This window comes from Daldinia loculata (assembly GCF_022478755.1).
Source record: "Daldinia loculata strain CBS 113971 unplaced genomic scaffold F4817scaffold_22, whole genome shotgun sequence".
NCBI classification, from domain to species: domain Eukaryota; kingdom Fungi; phylum Ascomycota; class Sordariomycetes; order Xylariales; family Hypoxylaceae; genus Daldinia; species Daldinia loculata.
In genome coordinates, this window is record NW_026054876.1 from 295,775 (window position 1) to 318,997 (window position 23,223).

General features: G+C 45.5%; 7 protein-coding genes across 7 annotated transcripts; 5 read left to right on the top strand and 2 right to left on the bottom strand.

The window, feature by feature from the left end:
* Positions 1–1,435: 1,435 nt before the first annotated feature.
* Positions 1,436–2,734, top strand: F4817DRAFT_358520 (glycosyltransferase family 2 protein; the record flags this gene model as incomplete). The annotated part of the gene is made up of 1 exon (XM_049306039.1): positions 1,436–2,734. The coding sequence occupies one exon, from the start codon at positions 1,436–1,438 to the stop codon at positions 2,732–2,734; it is 1,299 nt and encodes a 432-aa protein (XP_049159443.1).
* Positions 2,735–4,146: 1,412 nt separating this feature from the next.
* Positions 4,147–5,886, top strand: F4817DRAFT_98478 (uncharacterized protein). The gene is made up of 2 exons (XM_049308121.1): positions 4,147–4,991; positions 5,066–5,886. The coding sequence occupies exons 1-2, from the start codon at positions 4,594–4,596 to the stop codon at positions 5,712–5,714; spliced, it is 1,047 nt and encodes a 348-aa protein (XP_049159444.1). The 5' UTR covers positions 4,147–4,593; the 3' UTR covers positions 5,715–5,886.
* A 1,327-nt stretch (positions 5,887–7,213) lies between these two features.
* F4817DRAFT_315576 (uncharacterized protein) lies at positions 7,214–7,660 on the top strand (the record flags this gene model as incomplete). The annotated part of the gene is made up of 2 exons (XM_049300560.1): positions 7,214–7,356; positions 7,423–7,660. The coding sequence occupies 2 exons, from the start codon at positions 7,214–7,216 to the stop codon at positions 7,658–7,660; spliced, it is 381 nt and encodes a 126-aa protein (XP_049159445.1).
* A 995-nt stretch (positions 7,661–8,655) lies between these two features.
* Positions 8,656–10,996, bottom strand: F4817DRAFT_98485 (uncharacterized protein). The gene is made up of 2 exons (XM_049308122.1): positions 10,468–10,996; positions 8,656–10,390 (listed from the first exon to the last, which is right to left on the bottom strand). Exons 1-2 carry the CDS (start codon positions 10,690–10,692, stop codon positions 8,789–8,791), a joined length of 1,827 nt encoding a protein of 608 aa, XP_049159446.1. The 5' UTR covers positions 10,693–10,996; the 3' UTR covers positions 8,656–8,788.
* A 1,096-nt stretch (positions 10,997–12,092) lies between these two features.
* On the bottom strand, positions 12,093–13,160 carry F4817DRAFT_98503 (acyl-CoA N-acyltransferase). The gene has a single exon (XM_049308123.1). It carries the CDS (start codon positions 12,859–12,861, stop codon positions 12,181–12,183), a length of 681 nt encoding a protein of 226 aa, XP_049159447.1. The 5' UTR covers positions 12,862–13,160; the 3' UTR covers positions 12,093–12,180.
* Positions 13,161–15,791: 2,631 nt separating this feature from the next.
* Positions 15,792–16,918, top strand: F4817DRAFT_98536 (uncharacterized protein). Its single transcript, XM_049308124.1, has 3 exons — positions 15,792–15,912; positions 15,959–16,824; positions 16,899–16,918. Exons 1-2 carry the CDS (start codon positions 15,907–15,909, stop codon positions 16,658–16,660), a joined length of 708 nt encoding a protein of 235 aa, XP_049159448.1. The 5' UTR covers positions 15,792–15,906; the 3' UTR covers positions 16,661–16,824; positions 16,899–16,918.
* A 579-nt stretch (positions 16,919–17,497) lies between these two features.
* On the top strand, positions 17,498–21,340 carry F4817DRAFT_336569 (uncharacterized protein). The gene is made up of 5 exons (XM_049303187.1): positions 17,498–18,514; positions 18,581–18,779; positions 18,830–18,976; positions 19,034–20,610; positions 20,749–21,340. The coding sequence occupies exons 1-5, from the start codon at positions 18,215–18,217 to the stop codon at positions 20,989–20,991; spliced, it is 2,466 nt and encodes an 821-aa protein (XP_049159449.1). The 5' UTR covers positions 17,498–18,214; the 3' UTR covers positions 20,992–21,340.
* The last annotated feature ends 1,883 nt before the right edge of the window (positions 21,341–23,223 follow it).

Consider the following 23,223-nt stretch of genomic DNA (forward strand, 5'->3'; position numbering starts at 1 on the left):
CAAGTGTTTCCAATATAGTATTTGCAATGAAGCAGAATGAGTTATGCGAAAAAGCTTTGGAAGTAGCTGATTGACAAGGTTGTGTGTTGAATCTGAAGTTGTGTGCCTTCTGTTGATGAATTATGAGAAGAAGAAAAATGGAGGAGAGATCGAATTGATGTTTACTTGCCAAGATATGGGGCGCGAAAGGCGGTGGGGGTGGGGTGTTATTATAGTAGGTAGTCACATCCTCAGGTACTTTCCCATTTTGCCCAAACAGTACCTAAACCATGCACCACTTCACATGTACTCAGGTACCTCAGGTACTTCGTATATTACGCTAAAAATCCGGTTGCTAGGGACTTCCATAGTGGCATTCAAACAAACATTGAACTCAGTGGCATTTTAATAGGCTTAACGTTCACGCAGATACGAGTAGTGGACGTGCTATGGTTTAGGCCAATGTACATAGGTACATAGGCTAGGTACCTTGTGCATCACCTCCAGAGTACATAATCCCTGTGGAAATCAAGAAAGGTTTCATTGGCTCATAAATTTAGTTTATCAATTGATTGCAAATTGACATGTACTTAGTACCGAAGTAACCAAGTACATCCCTAAGCATCCCCAAGGTTAACAAGTTCATTCCTACAGAAACTCCTCTTTTTATCTATATGCACGCCCATATCAAGATACTATCTTTATACTACAATTCGAGACTGAAATCTGCTCTCTGTAACTATCTTATGAATACCTCGTATATATACCTTTTTTGCGGTGTCCTTCCTATTCGCTTATGGCTCCTTTAGACGGTGACACCTAGGATTTGTAGTACACGATAGCTCTCAAAGCTACCTAAGTCGTCTCCTTCGAAATGACAAGCTATCTAACCTATATGGATAGCCTATATGGATACTCGAGTCTTTATTAAAGCGATCAATTAAGATCAATAATTAATACAACCATCTGAAATTTGTATTTTCCAGATCCAAGTAATAAACAGGTAACACATAGTCATGATTTGGTAAAGGGGTATTTAGGTAGTTCTCATACATCTATATACCTTGGGTATGTATTCGATAGCATGATATTTGATGTACAGTAAGTGAATCGGGATCCGGACGAGAAAGCAACTGTATGTGGCTATCGAAATCACTAGAGTCGTTACTTCCCTTTAGACACAACTGCATGGCTTTGAAATATTGAATGTGGTAGGTTTCATGCACTTGAATGTAGATAGTCTGATATCTGAGAAGGTTTAACTTGGCGGATACATGTGTAAGATAACAAGAATTGTGATACTACAATCATCGATGTTTGAACGCAATGAATATGTTCAACTTGTTTTCGTCATGATATATAAAGACTCTATCGGCAATAATTAAGGTCTCCCTCATAATCATCAGAATATACGTCAGAATAGACAATAACCACCTAAAGCGCTCCCGAAACCACAATGTTCAACCAACCCATCCCGACCCTCGAATTCGGCCTTCTCCTTGGCCTCTACCTCTGGGACTACACCGACGGCGAACAAGGGAGAACACTCGCGAGGCAATACCAACCTTTTCCCTTACCGTCAAAAGAGGATGCTCGATACAGCCCTTCCGATGTTTCTATCGTTGTACCAACTATCGACTGGGATGAAACCCTTCCTAACAATCTCATAACCTGGCTTGCCAACAATCCACGCGAGGTAATCTTCGTTACCATCGACCGCGAGCTATCAAGGTTACAAAACGACCTTCAGTCTGCCCCTGGTGTCAAGGAGGCGATGGAAGAAAGCGGAGCGGAAATCTTTATCTTTTCGGTACCGCAAGCCAACAAGCGAACTCAGCTATGTCGAGGCATTAACGAAGCAACAGGCAATATCATCGCTCTCGTCGATGACGACGCCCTATGGACAACTCAGTATGTACTAACAAATCTACTTGCCCCTTTCCAGGACGACAATATAGGCCTTGTTGGAGGACCCATCGACTCGCACGTACCAGAGAAACGTCAAAATTCCAAAGTCATCACCGGCTGGGAAGTTGCCGCTCTTAGGATACGACAGAGGCGAGAAAATGGCATGGCAGCTTTCTATGCCGCCGACGGCTCAACAAACTTCACAGTTTCAGGACTTACAATGTTGTTGAGAGCAGAGATAGTGAAGGATGCTTACTTTCAATACCTCTTCATGAACGACATGTGGAATGGAATGAGGCAGAATACTGGCGACGATGGGTTCATCACACGTTACATCCTTTACCAGCATCACCTCACCGATCGCTTCAGGTCTACTGTCCTACCAAAGCAATGGAGACTTGGTATTCAACTCAACCCCGAGGCCCGAGTCCTAACGAGTTTGATGCGGACCAGTGCCTTCGCTCACCAGAGCAAAAGATGGTACCGATCTGGCCTTAGACTGCGGCTCACTTGCCTCCTATACGAACCGGGATACCGCATGATGAAAGTAACGGCGCCTTATATGACTCGAAAGATGGCCGGGGGCATGATAACCCCCATTTTCACTATCGTTCGGGCATATCTCTGGTATAGATTGTGGGTGAACTTTCCTTGGTTCGCACTGGCTTTGCTTTCTTATGTTCTGTACAATTGGTTTTCCGGCCTTTATGCATTCTACCGGCGGTTCCCATACTGTGGCTCAAAAATATGGGCTGCCATGATCGCCGACAACTTGTATCTCATCTCCGATTTCTATTCCTGGGCGACCCTATCTACCGAGTCGTGGACTAATAGATCAAGTGTCTAAAAATCGCTCCATAAGATGCTGATGAGGGTGAGTGCTATGTTATTATATGAAGTAAACCTAGGGATATTATATGGGTGTTATGCATTGTGTGATAGTTTGGTAATAGTTCGACATAACCCTATGCTAGACAACATGGTGTTTATTCAGCATGAACAGCTACATTGTCTAGCCTAACCCCTATCTTTGACTAAGTATTAGCATAGTTTACAGTAATGAACCATAATAATGAATTCTGATGTGTTCAAGTCTATTTCCCGTCTACAACCTCTTTGTTAAATGTACCGTTTACCTAACATAATCTTTGTATAATTCTTTATAGTATCCCAAGCGAAGATAAATGTCAAAATAGTCTACTACTCGATGTTCCGGACAGGTGGATTGCTATACGTAATAGGTAAACGATGCCCTATACTTACTCCTGGATCTCGCATTGTCATCTTTCGTAAATGACTAGTAAAAGCTAAAGCATGAATCTGACCTTAATAGTGAATCTTTACCTTTACTTTAAGCTTGAGTAACATCCTTCGAACTACTTAGAAGCATTAGGTGGGTACCCAGACTTGAGAACCAAGCCATGTAGGCGGCTGCAAGCACGTTATAAAGCCGGAGTAGTTTAAAGGAAAAGAAGATACATCCGAAGCACTCCCACCTCGACACCGTTGACGATGCCCTCAAGGAATTAAGGAATTCAGAAAGGAGATAAGTACGTAGGTAGTTACTATAATTTGAGAAAACCTACTCCGCCTGCTATCACTCAAAACGTTGAGAGGGGTACTCTTTACTGTTCAACATTGAGAGACATATTTGTCTACAATGTGAGAAAGATAAGACGGATACGAAACTAGTTTCTTATCACGAAGGCATGTTCTTCCTCTTGCGGAGCACGTATAATACGGAGATGGTAAAGCTATCATATTAAGCCTAGGTTAGTAGTATCACCGTGGTTGTCAAGGTATCCGGCAAATAGAAGATTAAGCAGAATACACGAGATGACCCCTAGTACCTAACTTAAACTGAAATCGCAATAGACCCGTATCATCCTATTACAAAGTAAGATAAACGCGCTTACAACTATATGACGTGAATTGGAAATATGAAACAGGCATCTATAGTGATTATTCTTGATCTACACCTTCAAAGCTCACCGCAAAGAGGCTAAGCCATATTTACAATCCACATTTTAGTGGATGCTAAGCGTTTAGGTATTAGGATGGTCGTGGAAGGAATCACATACATAAACTGCGGAGAATATTAACCGATCTGACCACTCAGATAAGTTTCCGTCAAATAAGCATAATTGTCGATCTCTAGATCGGTGCGTATCCCGCTCGTGCCGCTCAGCCGTTCAGGCCGATTCCAGCTGAATCTAAAAATAGACCCTAGCATTACTGCTCAGCTATGACTTCACTGGCCAAATCCTTCCCATACCAATCAAAGCTCTACTTGCGGCTCTCTACATTGACATATTCTTTTGTAGGCAATGATAGACTTCGCTATGACTTCATATCGTCAACGCCTCATTCCTCTTGACGTTGAGATTCAATTGTAGAAGCTCTAGAGGAAGTATCACCAATGGAAATTAAGTGTCACCACGAAGGCATAGACGAGATCTACAATTATAGAGCTGAGTAGTAAAAGATGAAGATCATTGTTTTCACGATCGTCATCGTGATTCTAAAGATGGAATATAGGAGATAGAAATGTGTATAAATAAAGGGGTCTTTTTCTTGCCATCAGTCTGTATCATTCCTCGACATCAGAACACCACACCACAAAGAAATATATTCTGAACAACACTATTCTAAACAACACTATTATAAACAACACTATTCTAAACAACACTACCTAAATCTTTTACAATGTCAACAACCAAATCCGCCAGCCTCGTCGGCCTCGCAACTCTTCTACTCCAAGTCAGCGCCTACAAGCTGACCGCCTACACGGAGAAGGGATGCACAGGTGACGTCCAGCAGACCATCGAGGACACCAAATACGGTGACTACTGCCAATACTTCGACGACAAGGCCGTGTCAGTCAAGGTAGAGGACTCTAGCGAAGACTATCAATGGATTTTCTTCAACAACTGGTGCAGCAAAGACGCCCAAGTCGGTTCATTCGTTGGAGATGGTTGCATGACCATGGGCAAGACGAAAATAAAGGGTGTGAACAACATCCTACCCGAAGGTTCCCCAAGCAAGCGAGCTTCTGCCGGCACTGTAACAACTTGGAAGAACACGGACTGCTCTGGTAGCTCAGTGTAAGTTATCTTTTTCTCCTACCTACCTACCTACACTTCTTCAAAATATCCAGTCTAACATAGTTACTCTACAGCAATCAAATGCGATTCATCGGTGAAAACCTTCCTGTCACCCTAAATGACGTCTCATCTATCAAGGTGAACGATGTCCCCGATGCCGACATTGCTTTCGCTTGCAGCGACTCCGACTGCCATGTTGAGAACCAAGTTGCAACTCTTGAAAACGGCAAGTGTGTCAACGTCGAAGGCAAGAAAGTCACGTCTGCCATGGCCATCGGAGTGCCTACTCCCCCTGGCAGCCGCGATGTATTACCCAAGCGCCGTTACACACGCAGCCTTATGCTAGAAGCGCGAGAACGAGACTCTCTGGAGATCCGCGCCGACGGCATCGAGTGCGACGCTAACGACGGACCTGACTACAAAGATGCTCTTAAGGTTGGCGACGACTGGCAAGGAGACAACGGGCTATCGTGCTGCTGCCATGTCCCTGGCGGTCCTACCTCGAAGTCTTCCGGCTCGGCTAAAGCCTCCTTCAGCGAGAACTTCCAGTGCCCCGCTGACCCCTCCGGCATGCCGCCGCCACCCACCACTTGCCCCATGAACTGCAACACGCTGAGGAGCTACGTCTACGCTATCGCGACTAAGTGCAAGACAGATGATGGCAAGACCGGCGGCACATACAAGCTCACTGGTGATCGCGAGATCAAGGTGACCCACAGCTAAATGATGATGTACCAGATGATGTGAACGATTTCAGCTACGACAGTGATGGATATTTTATAACCAGATACGCCTTATCTCATCACTGTTCAACGCAGAGGTGCCTTTGTACTATTATTCGTGTTTTATATCTGTACCATTATGTACCTACTCTATATATCCTCTAAATTGATACTCCGTTAAACCTATCTCCAAGAAGATTTCTCGAAATGTGTTATATGCTTGTGGGCTTAAACTCTACCTTGGTCCATCCTATCTACATAAGTAACACTCTGATGAGTTTATATTAAATAATAAACTTTGAGGTCTCTATGAAGACACCCATAAAAACATTCACGACATGCATTCCCATCAGATAAACCGTACTATTCGTCTTGAAGATTAGAACTAGAACTCAGCCTTATAAGATGACTTTGTGGGTACCGAGTAATGCAAGATACTGACGGAACTAGGTAGCAACTTATAAAGTGTGTATATATTCGACTGGTACCATTAAGATAAATAATATCCGTTCTGGTAGTAATAATTTAAATTTAGTAGCGAGGTTCCAGGTAAGTACTTGGACATATAATTACCTAGAAAGCAAGAGGAAAGTCACGTTCATGCTCTTTGAAGTGGTATCAATAAGTACGTGGTCTCTAGGACGATTCAAGCACACTATCGCCATGGCGATTCACATCTAAATTCGTAGCCTAACCACAAAAGAAAAGACTCCTTAGGGAAACAAGTGCAAATGGGGCAACTGCTGCGTGAACAAGAATAATTGTAGCCTGAGCAACATTCTCTCGTGTTCCTGAAGAGTCCAACCCTTCCTCAACTCCCCTCGTTTCTCCTGCTGATGTCCAAGGGCCAATAAATGCTAAGTTAGCAGGATAAATTCTCTCTAACCCTTCTAACCTTGCACTTGGCTTGGGTGAAACCGTCGTCACTTAAAGAGGTCATCCATCTTCAAGTTTAGGGATCGAGGTTTAGTACGCAGGCAGGTCCTTCTATCTCGGCATACTTCGATTTTCGGCCACAGAATCAAGAGAGGTAAGCTACAAGATCCCCCAATGATTACGCACCGCATTACTATGTTTCAGTGTGCCCTCTATGGGTAACGAGTGTACATGCCTACTCTTACCCCGTCATAAACCACTTCACCCTTATCGCCACTGAACTTGACCTCCGTCTAAAGCAGTGGACCACTTCGACTTCGCCATACTAACATTATAAAAGGCGAGATTTGATACGAGGGCTGAAGTCCACTAGCCCGAACAGCCCTCGAAATAGCCAAGTAGCCAAGCAGTCAACCACCTTGAGCCAATCAGTCATTCAGCTGCCAGCCTTCCATCGAAGTCTATCAAGAAATCCTCGCCATCACCGTGTCATTATCTCCGACTTCCAACCAAGCTGCCACATCCAGTCCACGCCAGCTTGATCTATCAACCCTTCTTCACCTTATCCAACCCAACTACCCAAGCAACTTGTCCAAACTAAAGCACTAAAGCACCAAAGCCAAGATGTGCACCCAGTACTACTCCAGCTTCACCCAGTGCCCCTGCCAACTAAAGCGACTCTTCTGGCTCTGCAAGCACGGCCGTCTATCGCCCAAGTGCAAGTCCGTCCAGAAAGTCGTGCTCAAGTCCGGCGACGCGCTCTGCGAGTACCACAAGACGGTATCCAAGCGCCGGTGGTACCGCAGCGAGCGGCACTAGAACCGCCGCCGCAGCCGCAACCTATGGGTCCGGTATGGGCCGGACCCGCTCTGCCGCGAGTCCGTCTCCTCCGCCACCGTCGCCGACACCTTTCTCTTCCCTCCCCCCGCCGACCCCTACGATTCTTCCTGCTGGGAGAGCGAGCCCGACCCGGACCCGGAAAGCGAGGATCCGGAGATCGGGTCGGATACTAGCTCTGGCAGCGAGTACTCGGGTAACGAGGACCCAGAGGGCGAGATGGACTGTGAGTGAGCATGCGCCTTGAACTCTCACCTGGTTGGGTACTAGTAGCATACTAGTATGTCGAAGAGAAGTACGACTCTCGCCCCCTACCCGGTTCTACGATTGAATTATCAACATGTTGATCGAACGAATGTCTTCTTTCTCGAGAAAACTCTACGGCCTATAGAACCAAACTAGTCGAATCGTTATGAACTGGACTGAAGATCGCGTTTGCACCTAATGTTTATGTCAAGAACACCATGTCGAAGCAACTCCGTTGAAGACTGTCTTTGCAATGTGCTTTGCTTCTGTTTTCTGTTTTGCATCAGTTGTTGATTGGAAGAACTCCTCCCCATTACGTCAAACGATGAGGCAGCCTGTGGTGATATTCTGTAGTCTTGCCAAGATCAAAGTCCCCGTATCAGACGTATTTGCTTTGCATGTAACTAGTTCGCCTACTTTTGTTTTACGATGGGCACCCTTCTGTAAAATTGCAATTATTCAACTTGTCTTATTAATACGTTCTCAACCTTGTAATTTGTTCTAAAACGAGTTGTCAGTCAATCTCACGAATAGGAGGTACCTATCCATATCCAAATCCGTCCACCTAGAGTTAGGAGCTCGTTGTTGGGTCTAGTCTTTATGGCTAGGTAGGTATCTTGTAAACACTCGACATTTTACTATAAGTCTTATAGTACGGCCACTATCCGACCCCCAGCTTAGCATGTGGCTCATACAGTGCCAATGAAATAAGAGATACTTAAATACGGTGCTAGGGATTTGGAGACGTGCAAGACTTTTGGCCTAGATCTTCGTAGACTCCCACAAAAGGCTTGAAATGCGAGTGACGATACTCTAACCAAGTTATGTATATTAAAGTTCCTAACCTTCATATATTCTATGATTTGAATGAGACCTTCCCACGAGCCTGCCGCTACATTAGGTAGTTCTCAAAACAGCGAGTCGTCGAGTACTTATCCTCCCTTAGCCCCCTTTTCCGATAATGATTCTCGTATGCGCCACGCTATCGTTAATAGAAGTGCCGCCCATTTAACTTATCCCGTCTACTTGCATCGCTTCGGCTTGCATCTAGGAACGGGGTATACCGATGTCCTGAACTCCAAGATACTCCGTTATCCTATACCTGATACACCCAATCTATTTCCAACCCGGTTCTCCAGGATACCGCCTACCGCCAACACCCGTCAATATAGGGCTTTGCCTGCGATCTTTATACCGTCTTCGGTCTCGCGAATCCCTTTCGTCAGCCGTGACAACTCTTCTCCCATCCCAATCAAAATCAGAATCTCGATCCCTATCCCTACGATCCCAGGTGTAGTCTCTATTTCTCCTCTCAATATCGGTATGGCTGCTCGCTCTTCTGGGCTCTGCTGGTCGCAGATATGACCTTTCTCGACTTCTCCTCCTCTCTAACTCTTCTTCTAGTTCACGCTCCCTCATGCGTTCCTTTTCAATGACTCGATCGCGGATCCGTTCATGCTCGCGGTCGCGTCGTAGTGGATATTTAGAAACCCCTGCTTCAGACTCGTCGCTAGGATATGACTCCCCGGAAACACTTCGGCTGAGTCGTGACGAATGCTCTCTCCGAAAGCGCACGGTCGGCGCAACATTTGGCGGCTGGCGCTTCTCGCGGGAATTGCTTCGTTGCCGCTCAGAGGATCCTGAAAGAAAGGAGGTAAACTTCTGCTTTATTTCCGATGGTAAGCTTCTTCTGCGAACGTCATCCGACCGTACATCTGGCCGTATTTCGCTACGATGGGAACGAATCGGAATAGGTGGCGTTATAGGAGTCACAACTGGCATACGGCGTATTATAGGGGGAGCCGGTATAGGACCATGTGCTCGCGACTTGGAGCTACGACGTCGAGGTGATGCATCTGAGTCGGAATCCGATGGCGAGGCGGAATAGGGTTTTGATTGGCTATGGCGGTGTGGAACATGCGGACGGCGAGGATCAAGATGGCTCGAAGGACGGGGATCATCCATCTCGGAACGGCGAACCTCTGAAAAGCTTGGTCGTCGAGGCGGCCGATCCGGCGAACTACTACTTCTACCACCAAGAGAACTGCTGCCACTGTGGCTGCTGCTCTTCCGTCGCTGCCTTGATGGTACGTTCCTGGAAAAATAGGGATCGGCATAATTACTTCTCGACACATGGGCATACGAGACGGGCCGTTCTCGTTGAAAATAATCCATTTCCGGTCTTTGGCGAGGCGCGGCGGTATTGCTTTGCGGGTTTCGCACATGCGTGAAGGTGGTATGAATCCGAGGTTCAGAGTCACGCCGTCTGGGTGGGTGTTCATCTTTAGGAGTAGCGTCTTCCCGTAGCTTTCGCGCGCATTCCTTATGCCAAGCATCTGTCTCGGGATCGCATTCGGCTGGAAAGGCCTCTGCTGGTAGATCAACTGGAAAGGGTTTTCCGGTGCCGGGGTGTACTAAGGCCCAATTGCGCACAGCGAATTGCATGAATGGCACATGTTCTTGGGGTTCCAGGAGAAGCTGGATCGTCTCCCATCGTACGAACCCATTCAATGTTAAGGCCGGAACAGTGGGTGCTTCGAAGGGATTCTCGGTCGGTTGCAACGTATGCTGGACGCCCAGAGCTTGCCAAATGTAAGATATGGATTTATAGGGGCAGTGTAGAAAGAGCTGGTCATAATCACCACCGACAGCACGATAAAAGGCGGCTAATTTTGTCGGGGTTAGTTCATGGCTATTAGTATCGCCAATATTGGCAGACTGTAGAGTCTTTAGGTTAGCGAAACCACTCTACATATCCGGGTAAGCAAGGGTTTGCGAAAATAAATGAGACTTACAATGTATTCTCCGATAGCACGGAGTAGCGCATCGAGGACGGGGGTCGGTACTTTTCCGTTAAACATATAGCCATAATATTCCTTCGCATTGGGTTCCGACGCCCTCGACTGCGATGGCGAGTTTGGTTGGGACTGCGGCTTGGGATGAGGTGTAGGATGAGGTGTATCGTTAGAAGTCGCAGCAGTTGCGGTGGGTTTACTGTCGTCAGCCTTTAAGCTCGCCATCTCTACTTGTTCATAAGAAGCGTCGATGACGAGTGGAAAAGCATTGAGAAGCGAATCGGAAGCAGTGAACGTGGTGAGAGATAATACGAACACGTTAAATCAAGAGACTTGTTTCGGAAATAAAAGCGCAAATTGTATTACTGAATGAGATAGACTGATAGAACTGATGGAACTGATGGAACAGATGGAACAGATGGAACAGGCAAGATGGTCGATCCTACAACGTTCAGGGGATAGATGATGACTGCGTCATTCGCGAATAGACAACGACTGGAGCCGCTGCGTCACAAAAATAAGGCGACATTCAGAACAATACAAATTGTGTGGGAGATAGGTAAGTAAGGTAAGTAGATTGATATAGTTATATGTAGGCTATTGGCCAGCCTCAACGAGACAGACGATCAACGAAATGAGTCGAATTCATCTAGAGTTGTACGAATGCAACTGCAGATGATTCATACTAGCATAGCCGTATATGTAACCGTGGATGGTTGGGCTCTTGTTCTTGGAAGAAATATTCGGCGCACTGCATTTTTATTTTGAATAGTGGGATATGGTGGGATGTACATATCAAGGTGGACAGGCTTCTATGGGTTAAGAAGTATGGGCTAGAGATAGAATTGACTAAGGGCAGGTTTTACAGCTTGGGTGAAGAAAAAAAAGAGTACCCCGCGCCAAATTGCCTGCTGACACGTGCACTCGGAGTATACGCCTGACGTAACTAGTGGCATAGTGTATGTACCGTACCGTACCTGATAGGATTTGTACCTGCCTAACCTAAGGCAAATGATGCCATGGAAAATAGATAAAAATTGATAAGCTTAGCAGCACTTAGGTAATACATGTACCATTTATTCCGTACTTTCTGTCTCAATTATATGTATTGTCCTGCTCAGTGTCCTAATGAAGCACGATAGGAATAGGACATATCGTAATTCCGCCTTGTTAGGCCAAAATAGGTGCGACATGATGATGCACACTTCCATCGTACGCGCATAACCGAACACATGTATGCTAGTATCCGAATCTTGCACGACATACGACTTACGATGAATTTTCCCCTGCCACTTACATCATCGTATCACTTTATTTCGGTATCTCGTCCAACAATTAAAAAGCAACCAATCCAAACCTGCCGCAATGTTCCGGCGTATATCGCTCATCAAAGGCGGTTACTCACTATCCCTGCGACATATAAACAATCTGCCAATCCAATTCCTACCCAAGAATTCAATTCGGTTATAACAGCATTTCTAAATTATGGCTGTGTGTAGCTCAGCCATATATTTATTATATGATATATGATAGGTAGGAAGTGCACTAACTATTCCCAATCCCATGGGAACGGTATTCTGCAGCGGAAGAAATTATAGATGTCCTATGAGCCGCACTCTTCTCCTTTCATTGGCAAGGCACTTTCTTCAGACATTGTTCAAACCCTCCAACAGTCTAACTACCTACCTACCTAGGTAGCCATTAAATATGCCATCAAGATGAAACTTTGGCTTTTTGGCCAGGTGACTCGAGTACGAAACCAACAAGAGTAACATCGCCTATAACACCCTCCCGTGAATCAGGCTCAGTCCACCGTGTAAATTTTCGGAATCCAGCCTTCTCGAGGACATGCTTACTAGCTGAGTTTTCATCATCGGCCATTGCTGACAGCATTTCCGGCACCTCTCCAGATCCATTCACCGATTCCGCAACCACCTCAATCTCAACCTCAGACCGTGGTAAAGTCCACCAATGGTCTACAAATGCCCTTAGAAATTCCGTGGCGTAGCCCTGCCCCCAATACTCCTTCTTGAGCATGTAACCAACTTCGGGCCATCCAAAGACTAGATCGACTTTCGGCATCCCACCCGCCCCGATTAATTCTCCGGTCGAGGCGAGACAAAGCACGTTGTGATAGTTCCGGATATCGTTAGGCGGTAGGTAGCGGGCCAAATACGATGTCCGTGTCTCATTCTTGCTAGCATCAATCCGACCAACCGCCGAGAAGTGCATAACCTCCGGTTGAGTACGTAGAACATGGATCCCGTCAAGGTCTTCCTCGGTAAACGGACGGATAACTAGGCGCTCCGTGCGGATAGGTTTCCTCTCCACATTCGGTGGGAACGGCTGGGTGGGCAAATACGTCTTTACTTTGATCTTCGGAAGTTCCGCCATTGTGAGCAAGCCAATCCAGCGCCGAGTTTGATTTGATCCCGATTCTTATTGTTTGTCAACGCCACACCGGATCTTTTTACGGTTTAAATAAAGATTCAGCATTATCTACAGCCTACATGAGATAATTTATGATCTTTTATATCCGAGTGTCGCAGGATTTCAACTCCGAAGTGACTCATAACCAAATCCTTTTGCCCTCCCAAAAGGGAATGGCGTGTATGTTATCTTCAGCTCTCTTGGGGTCTCCAAGCCGTCGGGCGCACATGCAAAAATAAACAAGCTACTCAATAAAATGTGTAGGTAATAACCGGGCGTGAATACAACTCTACGCCGCCCTTCTACTTGACTACCTCTAACATATTAGATTATATCCTTATGATATGATATATTAGATAAATTTTCCTCGTTGGTTGGACGGGCGCTTGGTGGAATCTTGAAAAAGCCAGGGGGTTTCTCACTTCATCGGCTAACTTCAGCTCCTAGTTTTTAATAAGACGTCTTTATTACGAGTACATACTTAAGAGCCAACAGTAAGACAAAGAATACTAAGCCCAGAGACTCGAAGGGGTTGAACTAAGTAGCATTAGCGAAGGTCTACGATGAGTTCTGGCAACCCCAATACCAATAGCAGTGAACAATGGCTCTCAACAACTGAATTCAACCGAGCTTGCTCAATCTCCTTACCGGAACTAATCTTATATATAATAACTGTAAAGGTTCCTGATCGGTTCAAAACCAGTACCCCGGCTATCTGTGTAAAATCTATTACATACATACATGGCATATTTCACATTTCGTTAGAAAAGAAAATAGCTCCGAAGCATCTGTAGATATTTCCTCCTCATAGTTACCCCTTGAAACACCTCGACGATAGGGCCTTTAGCAGCTGGATGATCTCTATATGACCCTCTCATCACGTACTGGCTTTATGTCAGTCGGGATTCAGAGGATAAGGAGATGGCTCAGTTGGGCATATTCCCAATGACACACCAAATGGCAGGCGTCTTCGCTGTTAGTTCGGCAGCTTGCTTCTTTGCATTAATATCAGTTCTTTTACGCCTTTATAGTCGTTGCATTTCTAAAGCTGGTTTCGGCTGGGATGATGGATTCATTTTAGTATCGGTAGCTTGTGGGATATCCCTCCTAACTATCGAAGGCCTAAGTAAGGAGCCAGACCAGCTGTCTTCCCAGACTCCCAGTAAGAGAACTTGTTCACTAGATACTAATAATTTTCTCCCAGTCTGTACTTCGGGAATTGGTTATCCTACTGCTGAAGTAAAAGAAAACCTACCACTGTTAATCACGGTGCGTCTATTGCCTGGTCATGAGGGTATTTACGTTCTCTAACTCTACCAGTTAGCATGCGCGACATACTAATTAATATCTTTGAATTAGTTAATCACTGTCCATAATATGTTATTCGCAGGGACTGTCTTGACGAATAAATTGAGTATATTGTGGTTCTACTTGCGCATTTTCACAAGAAGCCCAAAGACTCGCATCGCTGCCGGAATCTCTATGGCTTTCTTTTTAGCGTGGACGCTCGCTTGTGTTATTATCACTCTCGTAGGATGTCCTCCACGTCTAAGTCGTACAAAGGGGAAGCCTTGCAATAGAACTGCCCAGCTGGATAACATGTCAGCGCTCAGCATTTTTGGGGACGTTCTCGTCCTGCTATTACCTCTACCAGCCATCTGGAATCTTCACGTGAACCTACACACCAAGATCAAGATCTCTTTCTTATTCTTGTTCGGGATCATGTGAGCGCCCCTTTTTGCTTCTTAGTTTCCTGTCATACATTTTTCATCCACTATTACGTACCCAAGGGAGGGATGTAGTCAACTAATCCAACATGTCTATCTAGTGTCACTGGCGTTGCTATTCTACGATGCGTCACGGTAGTTCAAGAAGATTTTCGAAATCCCGAATTTACTATCAACTCTCAGTACGCGCTGGCATACTCGGTCCTTGAACCGAATTTGAGTATCGTGTGTGCGAATGTACCTATGATGCAAATTATCTTCACTACGTGGAAGGCCAAGTTCCTAGGTCATCTTACTCCTGCAGCAGAACCACAATCTGTAAATACTTATCAGGAAAGGACTGATGCAAGCAGCGACACTCCCCATCCACCTATATCTTTGAGAGGAAGGAGAATTGCGTATATATGTACGTGCCCTACCTCTGGGTCGTAGCAATTGTAACCGGATGTTAACCTAACCGGATATTAATGAGGATCGCTATGTGAAGTGGAAAAGCGCCATGAAGTTCCCTAGAGGTACGACATACATAGGTGTTATATGTCACATAACATGAGGGGTACCATATATATACTTCTATACGCTACATAGACGCATCTTGGCTTTAAGTTGAACGTATAAAACACAACAACATATAAAAAAGAGTGACAGCAACGCTCATAGGCGAGTTCGACCTCGTATGACTGATACATTCACTTCTGCTCGAAAGCGATCATATAGCGCCGTTTACGCCAAGAACCAAGCGGACCTTCGCCAGCTCTTAGCTGAGTCCACTGCTAACGTGAATTATGAACGCTATAGTTGGGGAACACCTCTACACTGTGCCGCCGAGGTAGGTGCCGTGTCTGTGGCGAAAGTGCTCCTTAAGCACGGTGCTGATGCCTTCGCCCTCGACGAGTCGGGAAGCACGCTATTGAAATATGTCTCCCAGTTTTTAAAGCTGCGTAGTATGCCCAAACTGAAGGATGAGATAACTCGGTTATTAGAAGAAGCGGAAGTAGAAGGGTCCGAAGTTCTAGGTGAAAATTCAGCGTCGGCGATATGGTTTCTAAGTCAGCCATAGTCTCGTCCTATAGATAGAAAGCTACACATGTAATTCTCCGTTTGTGGCGGCCAATGGTATATAGATACGTACCTGGTAAGGCCCCCTTCCGATCGCAGCGGGGAAATCATCAAAGCTTTCTGCATGCCCAACTAAGTGTTTAATATTATAGGGAGAGAAAGGATCGATTTGAATTACAGCTCTGAATACCTACCTAAGTAAACAAAAGGCAAAAAAGGCGAAATGGCGGTTAGTGCTCACTTGTCAGTAGATAACTCTGCTAAACGGTATTCAGGCTCTTCCTGAGAAATCATCCGATACCTCAAGCGTCAAGATACAAGTTGGGGAAACTGAGCATCTTGTCAACATCAATAAATTTCCTTACTTCAAGGCTTTCCTAGATTTCCAGCAAAAGTCCGGCCAGGATACTACTCCTGTGCCGACTCATAGTGATATCCCCTTTTTCGATGTCATCAACTACGGAGTATCCAACGGATTCCGACACTTCTTTCGCCGCATGCCTGTTCAACTCTCCGACTACCATACACTCTGCGAAACCCTCGAGTTTCTTGCTATCGATGTCCTCGCAGGGCAGAAGCTGCGTGACATTATGAAGGATCTGAGGAAGTGCAAATCCGATTATGATAAATACGATGGAACCGGTACTAGGGGGCAAAAAAGCCTTGCACGAGACGCGGCTTTTAGGCTCTTGTATATATTCCTCCTCGGTGAGTTCGAATCGGAGGCCCAGGATAGGGCAATGGCCTACAATGCGGCTCTGTTCGTGGTATCTCACCCTGGAACTTTCAAGCAGAGAACCCGGAAGATAGTTCGAGAAGCGTTTGAGGAAAGATTTCTTGTCACGGAGAAACAGAAAAGGGGCTTGGATATGTGGTCCGTCTCTGGTCCTTCTGAGGACCTCGAGGACGATTGTACTACCGCGGAAGACTCCGATTACTTTGTCGACTCCGACTATGCATACTGGAGCTCCGACTAGATGCGAAAGTATTTTGCTATGTACCAGGTGCTGGTACGGGATGGGTTGGCGCAAGTGCAATTGGCATACCTTATAAAGGCTTAAAGGAAGACTTGATATGTACCATAGCGGAGGAATATGGTCCCGGAGAACTGTTCGAGAATTGAAAAACGTTCCCTCTTTAGGTAAGCAAACCATAACAGGTGCCTCGTTCTCTATCGTGAGAATGATTCTCAAAAGGAGAACGGTTCTCTAATAGAGAACGTTCCCGGAAAAGTGGGTCCAAAAGGCTAAAAAGAGGCTAAAAAAGGCTAAAAAAGGCTAAAAAGCGTGGTCCTCGAACCCAGAGCTCTTGCGTTTGTGTAACGTTAAACCTATTAAGGTTTAATGTTTAAAGTTTAATGTTTAAACGTTTGAGCTAATGGGACGAGGTGGCCAATCTCATCGAATTATTTTTAAAAATTTAATTGTTTTTACCCCTTATAACCTTTACTTCAGAAAAAAAGAAATTTTTACTTCAGAAAAAAAGAAATTTTTACTTAGAAAAAAAAAATTTTTAAAATTTTTTTTTTTCTAAGTAAAATTGACAAAAATGCTTCCTAAAAAGGGAACGGTTCTTTAAGAGAGAACGGTTTTACACGTATCGAACGGCGGTTGGAAAGTGGGTCCAAAAAATTAAGGTTTGGGCCCACTATTTTCGGATTTGGACCAATCAGAGGCCTGGAAACAGGGAACCGTTCCCTAATAGAGAACCGTTCCCCATAAATGACCGTTCTCTAAAACCCCCCATTTCCGCTATGGTAACCTTTGCACTAAACTATCTGACGGTATATAGATAACGTTATGAGTCAAGTCTTTGAATAGGTAGTATTGGTCTAAGACTTCATAATTTAAGAATAGGAGACACTTAACTAAAGCAATGAGTACCTACCTAAGGATCTAAGAACAGAAATAAAGTAAGAGCATATTTAATAATTCAATTTGAAACAGTATTACCTCAAGTGTCCCATATCCTAGAGACACGTTGAAGAACTCAGCCCCGAAGCTATTGCTAAACAGGAGATTGGTGCCCCTTGCGCCTCTCTATGGTTTTCCGATACCTGTCGATATTAGAGAATCCGAGATTAGACTTCTATATCCTTCCAGCCGTGATCTCTTTAGGAATCACACCAAGGATTTCGTTAATACATGATAAGGATTGGGTACCGCCTTACCCCTAGTCCCCGAAAGGGGAAATATGGGATATAATCACGTGATCGTACAGCTCCTCCATATAGGAATAATTGCCCGTTTGCGAAACGAAATTGATGAATCTCTACCATTCGTATTCATCTTAGTCTCTTAAACGAGTCTCAGCCCGAGACAACTTACATCGATTATATTTCATCTTTCAGTTGGGGGACGTTCTCGAGTGCTATCCCCTACGACCCTTGTTATGTAAAGGAGGAGTTGACGCCTAAAATACATGTGATCTAACAAATGAGAATGAGGCTGAGCCGGAGATAGTAAACTACAACATACCTCATAAACTATCACATCTCCTATTTCAGCATATTTTCTGGAACCTCATGCCTCATGGCATTGGATTATTCTGCTGGAAAAGCCTCAACTACATGGCAGGACGCGGTGCAGTCCTTTCTCTCAAGTCTTGGGCCCAGCGAACGGGCCGCTTTCCAGGTGCCGACAAGTCCGGATGATTGCATGGCTGTTCTCCTAGCGACTCAGCGTCGCAAGAGCAAATTGACGCGGCTCCTTGAACTGATGAAGCCTGCGATTGAGCCGCTTAAGCGATTCGAGAGCGCGGTCGATGTCATCGTTCAGGTCAACGCAGGAATCGCGTCCCCGATATGGGGTCCGCTGAGGATTGTCATAACGGTGAGCGGCACTTTGCCTGGACACCGAGTAGCTGGAAGCGACTAATAACGGCTATGCCACCCGAAGCTCTCCGCAGACCATTTTCGTACACTAGAGAGCATTGCCATGATCATCCATAGAATCATTAGCTCTCTGCAGAGATTCTCCAAGTATGAAGAGATGTTCGAAAAGAACAGTCTTGTCCAAGACGCAATAGGGGCGCTCTACTGCGACTATATAGACTTCTGCGTTAGGGTTACGAGATTCTACTCGGCATCGTCTTTCCGTAGGCTACATCCATCGCTATTGCTTGGATTTCACCTGACGCTTAGCTAGGGACCCTCTTCGTCTCCTTCGATAAGGACTTCCACGATGTCGCTGAGAACATCCAGCTTCATAGCCAAAACGTAGACTGGGCAGCCCATACTGCGCACATAGAAGAAACACAGCGGGAGGCGGAGAACGCGAAAGCCGAAAGACGAGGTATGATGCTTAACTTAAGACACGTCGGCGTAGATGTTCTCTTCTAAACTATCACAGCACATGAAAGAGGTAATATTCAGAGATGGTTGTCGCCGTCGACTGTCGATGATGACCTCCAAAAACACTTGGATGATTGCATAGCTCAGTCATGCGACGGGTTATTAGCCTCTCGGCAATTTCAATCATTCATCTCTTTGGATGATGATGATGATATAAGTAAACCTCCTATCCTTGCATTACAAGGGCTACCTGGGAGTGGGAAGACTACAGCAGCAGCATTCATCATAGACCAACTGAAGAACGAAGGATTCAAAGTGTTATATTTCTTCTTCAAAGCTAATGATGTAGAGAAGCGCACATTGCTGAACTGCCTTCGAACACTGTTATCTCAACTGATCCGATTAGAGGAGCATCTCTACGATCTTGTCGAACCGTTCTACCAAGAAAGTGGCAGAGTGGTAGCCGACTCATTGGCCGAGGTACAGCGAGCTTTATCGGCTGCACTCCAACGTTCGAAGGCAGCCCAAATATTCGTGGTTCTCGATGCTCTCGATGAGTCTTCAAATAGTACAGAGGTTACGCAATGGTTTACCACCTCTCAAGACAGTAGCGACGGGCCACAGCTCCGGATACTTATCACCTCTCGCCCTTCATCATTTTCAAGGTCTCCCGACTCGTCTTGGACGGTTCTCAAAATGGGAAGCTTTGAGAGCGCGAGCGTCAACTCGTATATACTCTCCCGGGTTCAGAAAAATCCAATCATCCGTGACACAAAAGTCGGGGCGCTGGTCGCAGACTACGTTACGTCGGCTACGAGGGGACTTTGGCTTTACGCTCGATTGATGATGGATGATATTGATAGACTCCCTTCGGTCGGCCAAATCCAGAAGCAGCTGAGTGTTCTTCCGAGAGGTTTCACCGAGTTATACACGCAGATAATTAGGACGACAGAGGCCAACTACAATGCGATTGAATTGAAGCTAGCCCAGCAGCTTCACCTGTGGGTTGATACAGCAGATTACCTTCCGGGTTTCTTAGTCTTGAGGGACGATCGAATTGGATACGGGACGCTGGAACTAATATTTCAGTACGCTAACGATGGTGAGGTACTCCATGACCCAGCTGTACAAGCTAGTCGCGTGTCAGGCCCTCTCATTGAAGTCTTCAACGACGAAACCATAGAGCGAATAGACTCGCAGGCTTACGAACTCGACTTCATTCATTACACAGCAGCCCAGTATCTGAGCGAGAGCAACGATTTACCGGCCGCGCAGCTACCGCTTACTCTACGCCCGCGGCGTCTTCGGCATCTGCATCGTACTGCCGTCGCGATCTGGTATTTCACAGAGTGCAAGCAGTCAGAAGAGATGCTCCTGCATCTACGGTGGAGCGAGGGGAGACCTGCACGCTCCTTAACGAGGTACTTCGAAATGGCATACGGACTTTGGAATGCCCTTCATCTAGTCGAGTTTCCCGAGATTCAAGACGATCAAGAGGCAGCCGAGGCGGAGAGTTTACTGCAAAAACTAATAGAGTTCATCTCAACGCCAGCATGTTTACGCTGGGTCGAGTGCGCCATGATCATCAATTATAAGGGAAAGTTTCCGCATCTGTTATGGAATGCTGTCAAAGGTGTATGTTTTACCCTCTCTCCCTTTCCTCTTCATTCACCTCAAAAGTCCCCACGCTCGACCGAGAAGCTATTGTTTTCAATATGCCCAAAGGTGCTCTATTCAAAGATAAATAACATAATCACTGACTGCAATTAACAGTGGGAAGCGGGTAAGGATAACGAAAACCACCAGTTTGCACCATACCAAGCTTTCTCCAAGTCCCGGGTGCATTTCTTCCAAAACTACGTCCACGTCTTAGCGTTGACGGGCGTAGGGGCGGAATCTGCTCCTCGTGAGCTTTTAGATTCTGCGAAAAACGGACTCTTACGGGATGAAGTTGCACATGAGATTTTTCGTCTAGGGGAGCAATGGCGACGGCTTGCATTTCCTGGTTATAACTAGGTAGGACTTGGATATCCGCCGATTATCGCAAGGCATCGATAATTTAGATTAGGTTATGCTATTTTCAACGTTTTTTATGCTTAGTATATTCTGTGGATTTCGGGCCCGGTAAGTCTCCCTTAGAGGTAGATCACGGATAAAGGGGCTATTGGTACGGCTCGGTTATTCATTGTGGTCGATATGGGGTAGAATGAAGGAGAATACTGTACCTAAGTCGAAGTTCAAAGGAAGGAAACGTGCTATCTTGTTGTTGAACAAAGACGTGGACTACCTTCGCGCATGGTCGCAAGGTAACGTGCGGTATTATACATAGACGAAACATGAAAGACCGCTTAAAGGTGCATTGATGATATCCGACTCGAGAGACAATAGGTGATTCTCATATATAAGAAACTAGCCACCTCTCGTGAGTAGAGGATGGTGGCTTTTCTCAAGTGTTCGTTTCCTTGTCTCCTATCAACTCACCCAAATCATTTCGTGAACATCACGATTTTAGTCTTCAGCACATTCATTTCACAGCAAAACGCCCCATTGGCTTTCTTAATCAAACTCATACCAATTTACTATATATCAACTTACCACAAACAAAAACCATTCTCAGATACAATTCCTACCTATATTTCAAAATGCAGTTTGCCGGTATCATTCTCTTCGCGGCTGCGACTTTAGGTGGCGTCATTCCGACAGCGCACGATTTACGAACGGGTTTCCATGTCATCGCCCGTGATACTGCCGACCAAGTACTGAAGCCCGTAAATTTCGCACACGTCCAAGAAGATAGGCGAAAAGTGCAGCTCGGCTCGAGGGGAAGTGGCAACTAGGCTGGGCTGGATCCCAACTTAGGTCCATAGGGGGGAGGATTGATTATTATAATTTTGTATCCTCACACTCGCTAGGATAGTCATAGAAATACATATAATATACATGGGCAAGCGACTTTAGGCCTGTTTAAAAGGAGTTATACCACTTGGTTCTTGAGGTTACAAGATAAAAGTACCTAATTATAGAAAATTCAATTCGTTACACCGTCTTAGCCACTTGTGTAGCTGGGATCGTATCAGTAGACAGAGCTGCATAATAGAATCCGGTAGACTGTGATGTAATATGGAAAAGAAAATCAAGAGAGATTAAATAGAACCAACAGCCGAGTCTATGACAGCAACAGACTAGCTTTCAACGGCATATTTGGGAAATGTGAAAGTGAGGCGAATCAGAATGCTTCGTTGGCAGCAGCAGTGCCCCTCTTTTCAAGGCACGTAGACGGTGGAATTTGGAGGCATACGTAAAGTTTGAACTTGATACTCGTAGAGCTGATAATGCCAAGCAGTAAGATAAGCAGCAGCATAGAGAGAAAGTTGGAGGTGTACCATGGAAATATAGAGAGTTGATACGCTGGCTTTTTTCTTATCTTAACAGGAACGGTAGAAAGCTTGTGATAAAGTAACATTAAGAAAAGGGCAGAAGAAGAAGGCACCTGCATGATGGGATCATCCCGGGAAAGGATCGAGACGGCGTATGTATGCAGCCCCGGGGACTTGGAATGGCTCCATTTTCGACCCACCAACACTTTTATGCTGCAGCTTCTTTTCTAGCTGGTGTGTCGTGCTTCTATGTAGATGATCATTTTCAATTGGGACGGGCTATGCGATCCTGCGAGGAACTTGAACTTGCGTATTGCTGTTGATTTGTCGGATACCTTAAGTGGCCATGAAAGATCTTGTGCTCTACATAGCAATAGGTAATTAATCTGAATAGGTACCTACGATGGCCCATCTTGTCTTACCCGTTGGGTAACACAGTACAAACGGGATAGGCAAAAAGGATTGGTACGCCATCACCCCTGAGACTACATAGTTCCAGGCTATGACTCGTCGTGTGTGACGGCACATTTTGGCACCATTCGGAGCCATTCTCGCCTCAGCCGGGCAACAGCCGAGTCTAATTCCCAATTGAGTATTCTAGAGCTGCGATACTTGTCAGGGGGAATCGGATGCTGGCTGACAGTAGGCAGTTAAAGCTTATAATTCTATAATTGATTCTGTTAAAGTTGACCTATATGGATTTTTCTAAGGGGGAAAAAGGTTGAGATACCTAAAAGTCGAGTGCAGATTCGCATCTTAAATTCCTGCCGGCTTCCACTGCTGTATTCCGTAGCAGCTCTGCAGCTGCATCGATCCCTGTAAGCTCCCTGTAAGCTCCCTGCTAAACCCAGCAAGTTAGCCTTGATCACCC

Coding starts and splice junctions, on each gene's coding strand:
- F4817DRAFT_98478 (XM_049308121.1), top strand. CDS start 4,594: ATGTCAACAACCAAATCCGCCAGCCTCGTCGGCCTCGCAACTCTTCTA. Junction 4,992..5,065: donor GACTGCTCTGGTAGCTCAGT/GTAAGTTATCTT, acceptor GTTACTCTACAG/CAATCAAATGCGATTCATCG.
- F4817DRAFT_98485 (XM_049308122.1), bottom strand. CDS start 10,692: ATGGCGAGCTTAAAGGCTGACGACAGTAAACCCACCGCAACTGCTGCG. Junction 10,391..10,467: donor GTGCTATCGGAGAATACATT/GTAAGTCTCATT, acceptor AAGACTCTACAG/TCTGCCAATATTGGCGATAC.
- F4817DRAFT_98503 (XM_049308123.1), bottom strand. CDS start 12,861: ATGGCGGAACTTCCGAAGATCAAAGTAAAGACGTATTTGCCCACCCAG.
- F4817DRAFT_336569 (XM_049303187.1), top strand. CDS start 18,215: ATGGCATTGGATTATTCTGCTGGAAAAGCCTCAACTACATGGCAGGAC. Junction 18,515..18,580: donor CGCTGAGGATTGTCATAACG/GTGAGCGGCACT, acceptor TGCCACCCGAAG/CTCTCCGCAGACCATTTTCG. Junction 20,611..20,748: donor TATGGAATGCTGTCAAAGGT/GTATGTTTTACC, acceptor TGCAATTAACAG/TGGGAAGCGGGTAAGGATAA.